Source organism: Trypanosoma theileri (genome assembly GCF_002087225.1).
Source record: "Trypanosoma theileri isolate Edinburgh chromosome Unknown TM35_Tth_72_V1, whole genome shotgun sequence".
NCBI lineage: Eukaryota > Euglenozoa > Kinetoplastea > Trypanosomatida > Trypanosomatidae > Trypanosoma > Trypanosoma theileri.
The window spans coordinates 49,063-57,364 of NW_021639914.1; the positions used below are offsets into that span (position 1 = coordinate 49,063).

The 8,302-nt window shown below is 41.1% G+C and overlaps 4 protein-coding genes across 4 annotated transcripts; all 4 read right to left on the reverse strand.

Moving 5' to 3' along the window:
- Positions 1 to 837: 837 nt before the first annotated feature.
- Positions 838 to 1,722, reverse strand: TM35_000721180 (uncharacterized protein; the record flags this gene model as incomplete). The annotated part of the gene is made up of 1 exon (XM_029031240.1): positions 838 to 1,722. The coding sequence occupies one exon, from the start codon at positions 1,720 to 1,722 to the stop codon at positions 838 to 840; it is 885 nt and encodes a 294-aa protein (XP_028877481.1).
- A 1,049-nt stretch (positions 1,723 to 2,771) lies between these two features.
- On the reverse strand, positions 2,772 to 3,686 carry TM35_000721190 (uncharacterized protein; the record flags this gene model as incomplete). Its single annotated transcript, XM_029031241.1, has 1 exon — positions 2,772 to 3,686. The coding sequence occupies one exon, from the start codon at positions 3,684 to 3,686 to the stop codon at positions 2,772 to 2,774; it is 915 nt and encodes a 304-aa protein (XP_028877482.1).
- A 1,362-nt stretch (positions 3,687 to 5,048) lies between these two features.
- On the reverse strand, positions 5,049 to 6,113 carry TM35_000721200 (uncharacterized protein; the record flags this gene model as incomplete). The annotated part of the gene is made up of 1 exon (XM_029031242.1): positions 5,049 to 6,113. One exon carries the CDS (start codon positions 6,111 to 6,113, stop codon positions 5,049 to 5,051), a length of 1,065 nt encoding a protein of 354 aa, XP_028877483.1.
- A 591-nt stretch (positions 6,114 to 6,704) lies between these two features.
- TM35_000721210 (uncharacterized protein) lies at positions 6,705 to 7,481 on the reverse strand (the record flags this gene model as incomplete). Its single annotated transcript, XM_029031243.1, has 1 exon — positions 6,705 to 7,481. One exon carries the CDS (start codon positions 7,479 to 7,481, stop codon positions 6,705 to 6,707), a length of 777 nt encoding a protein of 258 aa, XP_028877484.1.
- Between the last annotated feature and the right edge of the window lie 821 nt (positions 7,482 to 8,302).

The following is an 8,302-nucleotide window of genomic DNA, read 5'->3' on the forward strand; positions in this document are numbered from 1 at the left end:
CCATACTTGCAATCCTTAAACTTAAAAAGAAAAAACCAAATCTTAGATCCTTTCTATTCGATTAAAACCGAGGCTCTTTGACTACAAACAAACCCAAGAGAGAGGGAAAGTAAAACATAACTCAAACCCAAAATTTTTAGTAGACCAAAACCGGACGCATATTCTTTTCACAAGCTCCTAGGGTTTGTTTCACGTAAAAACACTGATCTAGAAAGAAAGACAATCAAAAAGTAAAAAAAGAAAATAATAAATGAAGTATCAAACATGTTAGGACACACAAATCGGTTACCACTATGGAAACTCACATCGTGAAAGAAAAACCTACCCGTTAAAGAATGCAATACAGTGCAATAACCTCATTAACAGTAGAAACAAAAACAAAAGCCCACACTCACAAATATCTCAAAAAAGGGATCAACGACCCAGCAAACAAACAGCAAACAAACAGATATTAACCATTAGCTTAATTTACCCAGTAAACACAGAAATATACACCAACTATGGGTATACGTCTATATGTGTATATACAAGCAATTATAAATATAAATTCATCTGTTATTATTATTTCATTCTTTTTCTCACTACACAAAAACAGTTCATCATTATCATTACAGTGCAAGCACACAGAGATTCTCCAAGAACAGACACACACACAATGGAGTAGCAATAATAATTATAGGATACACAAAGAGAGCAAAAACACACAAAACACACATTAACATTAAGAGAGAAAAAAAAGAATATAATCCCAACAGGTAAAAGATTAGTTAGACTGTAGGGATGCATGCAAAAAGAAAACAAAGGATGACCTGAGTCACACCACCACCACCATTACAATCAGCACACAAGAATACAGGCCAGTGTAACCACAATTAGTAGTGGTACACGCACCCACACAGAACTGCTGATACTGCTGCTGCTGTCTGCATCACCCTTCTTGTTGTTTGTGAGTTCAGGAGGAAGTGTTGTAGTTGTTGTGGTAGTGGAGGTGGTGGTCTCTGTATTGCCTGTCTCATTTTGATTGTCCGTTGATTCTCTCTCTGCAGACGAAGTGGCGTTGTTAGGTGTTTCAGCATCAGCACCTCTGGCACTCTCTGTGGGTGAACTGCTGGGAGAAGAGGTAGAAGCTTCTGTTGATTCACTTCCTTGTCTAGCTGTAGTTTCACCTGTTGAACTGTTGTCGCTGCTTCCAGAACGACTGATACCTGCAGCCTCAGCCTCACTCTCCGTTGTAGTAGGTGCAGCAGATTCAGAAACAGCCCCTGTTGGTGAACCAGCTCCAGCGCCAGATGAACCGTTTGAACCATGGTCACCCACTTGACCAGGAGCACCAGAAACACCACGATCTTCAAGACCATCTTCACCACGAGAAGAAACGGCACCAGGAAGACTCTGAGCAGTTCCTTGACCAAGAGTTTCAGATTGGTGATGATTATGTTGTTCATCAGTGGAAGCGTCGAGTCCAGGTTTTTTAGGAACTTCCGGTACTTTAGCAGGAGGAGCTTCGGGTTTTTTATGAGTACAAGTCTTGTTATCAGAAAGTTCAGTACCTTCAGGGCATTTGCCATCACTACCAGGACCATTACCACCTTTTGTCTCACTCTCCGTATCAGGGACTTGGTCGGAAAGATCGGCGGCAGGCACTTCTTCAGCGAGGACGTGCACACACGCACATGAGAGCAGGAGAGCGAGGATACACAGCACGAAGCGCATCATTACCATTACAATACTTCTTGCAGTAGTCTTACTTCAATCGCTTACAGAAAAGAAAAAACAGATAGAAAAACCAGAAACAAATAGAATCAATGAAACCAAGAAAATAAGAATACACAACAAATCAAAGAACACTCAACAATTAAAGCAGAAACACACACATGCAAAAAAGATGCACCATGACTTAGATAGTACCCAAATTAAAGGAACAACGCATACAATACCCAATAACAAACAGATAATCCCAATTAACCCCCAAAAGAAAAAAAAAGAAATTAAAGAGAACGACCATAAGAGTAAAGCACAGAAATACATCAAAATGCCTCTTCCTCTAGGACCAAGCCCAATTACAAATATACTTGTGTATTCTTTATTTTTCTTTCTCCACACAAAACAATCCAACACACAACAATGCAGGAGAAAGCACACAGCGCCCAAGCAACGAAAATGAAAAAAAACAAAAAACAAATTAAGAACAGGACCAACTGCACAAAAATAACTCACAGACCACTGGGTATGCTGGTGTGTTCAAGTACATAAGAATACAAATTGTAATAACTACTATTTGTTCCTTTGCTCTTATAAAACAGATTACCAAAAACCGTGCAGAGCAAAAGCACCGAATGACCCACGCAAACCACAAGCAAACAAAGAATCATGTATTAATCATTAGCCCAATTTACCCAGTAAACACAGAAATACACACCACCTATGGATGTAAGTCTATATGTGTATATAAAAGCAATTATAAATATAAACTCATCCGTTATTATTATTATTTCTTTTTTTTCCCACTGAAAAATAGTTCATCATCATTACAGTGCAAGCCCAGGTACACACAGAGAGAGTCTCCAAGAACACACACACACACAATGGAGTAGCAATAATAATTATAGGATAAACACAGAGAGCAAAAACAAACAAAACACACAATAACATTAAGAAACGAAAAGATAATCCCAACAGGTAAAAGATTAGTTAGACTGTAGGGGATGCATGCAAAAAAAGAAAAGAAAACAAAGGATGACCTGAGTCACACCACCACACCACCACTAGAATCAGCACACAAGAATACAGGCCAGTGTAACCACAATCAGTAGAGACGCACTCATCCACACAGAACTGCTGATACTGCTGCTGCTGTCTGCATCACCCTTCTTATTGTTTGTGAGTTCAGGAGGAAGTGTTGTTGTTGTTGTGGTGTTTGAGGTGGTGGTTGTATCTGCATTTCCTCCATCATTTTGGTTACTTGTTGATTCACTCTCTGCAGATGTAGTGCCGTTCTCAGTATTCGCAGTATCAGAACTACCGGAACTCACTGTGTCTGAATTGGTTGAAGAAGGAGAAGAAGGTTGTGGTGCTGCACCGTCTAGTTGACCGTTACGTGCAGGTGCACTACTGCTGCCATCACCAGGTGTAGAAGATGTATTGGGAGAAGCAGCATCTCCACCAGAAGGGTCATTAGAACGTTCACCACTAGTAGCTGCAGGAATTTGTTTATTGGGAGTATCTTTGGATTCCTGTGTAGTTTGATGAACGGTTGCTTCCTGTGAGGGTGAAGTGTTGGAAGAAGTCTCAGGTGAACTCTGAGATGCATTAGCAGATATATCATTCCCTTCATTAGCACCTGATCCTTTTGAGTTTGTGTTCCCTCCATTTGTTGGTTGATGTCTATCCGGATGTGATTCCCTCACGGTTTCAGGTCCAGCGTCTCTCGGTTTGTTTTCTTCCATCTGTGGTCCCTCTTGTTGTCTCACCACGGCATGGTTCTCTTGAGGTTCTTGGGTCTTCACTACTTTGGGGACAACACAGTCAGGAGTTCCATTATCAAGAAGAACAGCCTCCGAAGGAGGAAAACAAACGACCAACATACCGCTATGATTCATAGTATACTTGATTGGTTCAGCCCATACCAATCCGCAAGCACAACAGAGTAAAAAACTTAAAACACAAAGCAGGTAGCACCTCACCATTACAGCCTTTGCGATTGTAGTTGACTTCAATAGACTAATTAAATAAAGAAATCAAGAGAGAAATGAATAAATAGTGCACAAAACAAACGTACAAATAACAACACCAGAAAAACATACAATAAAATTATACAAGTCACAACAATCAAAAAGAAACAGAAGAGAACAATAAAACAACACCGAGTGTAATTTACGGGATCCAAAAAAAAAGCAAAACAAATTATAAACACGAACAACTGCCACAACACATAAAGAAACACAAACTTACCTCTTTCCACGTTCATGTATAAGAAATTATAAATAAAAATATGTATCCGTTACTATTATTTCCTTTTTCCCACTGCAAAAAACAGTTCATCATCATCATCACAGTGCAAGCCCAGGCACAGAGAGAGAGAGAGTCTCCAACAACACACACACAATGGAGTAGCAATAATAATTATTATAGGATAAACATAGAGAGAGCAAAAACACACAAAACACATTAACATTAAGAAACAAAAAAGAAGAAAAATCCCAACATGTGGAAGATTAGTTAGACTGTAGGGATGTATGCAAAAAAGAAAAGAAAACAAAGGATGACCTGAGTCACACCATCACTACAATCAGCACACAAGAATACAGGACAGTGTAACCACAATCAGTAGTGGTACACGCACCCACACAGAACTGCTGATACTGCTGCTGCTGTCTGCATCACTCTTTACATTTGGTTCAGCATTAGCTGCAGTGCGGGATTTCACAGGACTCCTTCAAGTTGAAGTGTATTCCTCATCCTCCTCGTATTCCTCAACCTCATATTCACCCTCAAGATCATCATCTTCCTCATCGTTCCCGTTCCCAACATCTTCAAGACGTCTCACACCCGCGGGAAATAGCATGATAAACAAGAGAAGGAACACCAACAGTTGAAGGTTTTATAAAGGCATCAGAAGCTTTAGGACTATCAGCCCATACTAACCCAGAAGCACAACAGAGTACAATAGTTAGTAAACAGAGCAGGTAACACCTCACCACACCCAAATAAGACAGAGAGCCAAACACCCAAACACACACACAATACCCCATGGCTCTAGTTTATGTATTAAATTACTGCACACACACATCTGTGTGTACTAGCAAGAGATGTATGCCGTCAGTGAGCAGAAAAGCCCAGTTTTCTGCAAACACACACAACGGGAAAAGCAAGTAATGGAAATTATTAGAAAAAGAACACACACACACAAAAGTAAAAGAAAAGATATTCCAATTAAAAGAGAAAGCTGGTAAACAGATTATTAATTTATTCACCCATGGGGGATGTACGCAATTATGATTATGTTAGTTTAACCATTATTATTGTTGTGCTCAGATGATTCCCACTGTTCAGTACACAGTAGCGGTGAACAATAACACCACAATCAGTAGCGGTGCTACAGTGCGCATCCACACAGAACTGATACTGCTGCTGTCAACATTAGCCTTATTGTGTACGGTGGAAGCAATAGTGCTGCTGATCTCTGTGTTGGGTACAGGAGATGGAGTTGCGGTTGGTGCTTCTGTGGTAGTGTTCTCAGTGCTCGGTGGAGTAGTAGTATTTGTTTCTGGTGATTCTGATGCGGCAGTCACATCATCCGTTGCAGGAGATTGCTGGTTAAGACTAGAGTCACGAGAAGGAGTCGCGGTTGATTCTTCACTGACAGTATTTGCGGGGCTCGGCTGAATAGTAGTGGAATAGGTATCTTCTGATTCCGTTGTGGCAGTCGTACCTGCAGCTTGAGGAGAATGCTGAGTGGTAGTTGAGTTGACAGTTGTAGTGCTCTCAGATGTGTTGCTCGGTGTTACATGATTACCATGTACAGCTGCATTGGACTCTTCTCGTTGCCTTTCTGTTGTCAACGTTCTTTCTGCACTCCGTCCTTTAGCTTCATCAGCACTTACAGAGGCTTCTGATTCAACCTCTTGCTTTGGACTTCCACGAGCTTTTACTTCTTCGAGTGTATCTTCATCACGTTGTTGACCTTGTCCATTTTCCGCTGCATTTGGCATTTCAGGTAAACCAGGGCTACGTGCACCACCAGGTTGGTTGATGTCCCCCTCTTGGTCACCCTCTCTCTTTGGGATCTGATCCTCTGCACGGAGTGCTGAACTTTGTCCAAGGTTAGTTACTTGCTCTTGCTGGTGAGTTTTTAACCACTCCGAACACTTTATTCCATCTACAACAGCAGCATCATTCTTTGGACACTCCTCTGCAAGATTCTTTCCCCTATTCCCATTATTTGTACTTCTCGCCATTAGAAAATCATCCCATTCCCAATGACTACCTTCTCTCTCACCGTACGGGTTAGGATTTCCACTGGACGCATCCGCCATGGTATACCCGCAGGTGCAGCACAGCACAACGGCCAACACACACATCACACGGCTCATCATCGTCATCATAACGGTCATCTTCACTCTTCTTCTTCTTGTTGTTCTCGTCACTTGAGATCACAGGTCTACACAGGAACTGTGAAAAAGAAAGAAAGAAAAAGGAAGAGAAAAAGGGACACACATAGTGAGTGGATGCAGGGCACAAATACACACAGTGGAATAGAGAGAGAAGCAACAACTCCACAGTAAAGCAAGAAAAAAGAATATCCCGCTTGTATGATCATATGTACCTATTAATAAAAAAAGAAAAAAAGAGAACACCACAGAATACCCAAATAAGAGAGAGCCAAACACACACAATACCCCATGGCTCTAGTTTATGTATTAAATTACTGCACACACACATATGTGTGTGCTAGCAAGAGATGTATACCGTCAGTGAGCAGAACAGCCCAATTTTCTGCAAACACACAACGGGAAAAGCAAGTAATGGAAATATTAGAAAAAGAACACACACACACAAAAGTAAAAGAAGAGACATTCGAATTACAAGAGAAAGCTGGTAAACAGATTATTAATTTATTTACCCATATGGGATGTACGCAATTATGATTATGTTAGGTTAACCATTATTATTATTATTATTTGACCTCAAATGATCCCTACCGTTCAGTACACAGTAGCGGAGAAGAACACAACCACAATCAGCAGCGGTGCAGCAGTGCCAATCCACACAGGACTGATACTGCTGTCAACATTACCCTTATTCTTCTGTACAGCGGAGGCGATGGTGTTGATCTCTGCGTTTGGAACAGGAGATGGTGATGGAGTGGTGGTTGGTGCTTCACTGACATTGCCCGCGGGACTCGGCATAGTAGTGGAATTGGTTTCTTCTGAATCTAGTGCGGCAGTCGCATTAACAGTTGCAGGAGATGATTGCTGGGTGGCATTAGAGTCGGCAGATGTACTGTTATCAGATGTGCTGCTCGGTGTTCCTTGATCACCTTGTGGCACCTCAACGTTTTGAGGTCTTTTCGATGATTCTGTTGGTTCCGGTTCACGTTCTCCCGCATCATTTTCTGTTCTTGTTGGATTCGATCCTTGTTGTTGGCCTTGTCGATCAATTCCCTCTGCAGCTTGCTGTTCAGTGTCACCACTACTTCCTCCAATGGTGGGACGTGCCTCCGCTTCATCTTCGTTGGGAATTGATGTTTGAGGTGTTTTTTCAGCCTTCGGAGCGAATCCTAATTGCGCACAAGTTTTATTTTCAATAACAACAGAATAATTCTTCGCACATTTCCGGTAGTTCTCAGCATTTTCACGGTCAGCGGCTGTAATTACAGGAAAATCATCCCATTCCGAGTCAGCAGCAGCCGTCATGGTATACCCGCAGGCACAGCACAGCACAACGGCCAACACACACATCACACGGTGCATCATCATCATTATGAGAGAGAGAATAGTTTGGTTTGCGTAAAAACACTGATCTAGAAAGAAAAACAATCAAAAAGAAAATGAAATGAAGTATCAACCATGTTAGGACACACAAATCGATTACCACTATGGAAACTCACATCGTGAAAGTAAAACCCACCAGTTAAAGAATGCAATACAGCGCAATAACCTCAGTAAGAGTAAGAGTAAAAACAAAAAAAAGCCCACACTCACAAATATCTCACACAAGGCTGAACCACCCAGCAAAATCATCAAGCAAATAAACAGATATTAACCATTAGCCCATCGTACCAAGTAAACACAAGAAATATACACCAACTATGGGTGTAAGTTTATATGTGTATGTATATACGCAATTATAAATATAAATATGTATCTGTTATTATTATTTTCTTTTCTTCCCACTGCAAAAAGCAGTTCATCATCATAACAGTGCAAGCCCAGGTGCACACGGAGAGAGTCTCCAGGAACACACACACACACACACACAATGGAGTAGCAATAATAATAATTATAGGATAAACACAGTGAAAGCAAAAACACACACAAAACACATTAACATTAAGAAACAAAAAGAAGAGAAAATCCCAACATATGAAAGATTAGTTAGACTGTAGGGTTGCATGCAAGACAGAAAAAAAGAAAACAAAGGATGACCTGAGTCACACCACCACACCACCATTACAATCAGCATACAAGAATACAGGCCAGTGTAACCACAATCAGTAGTGGTACACGCACCCACACAGAACTGCTAATACTGCTGCTGCTGTCTGCATCACCCTTCTTGTTGTTTGTGAGTTCAGGAGGAA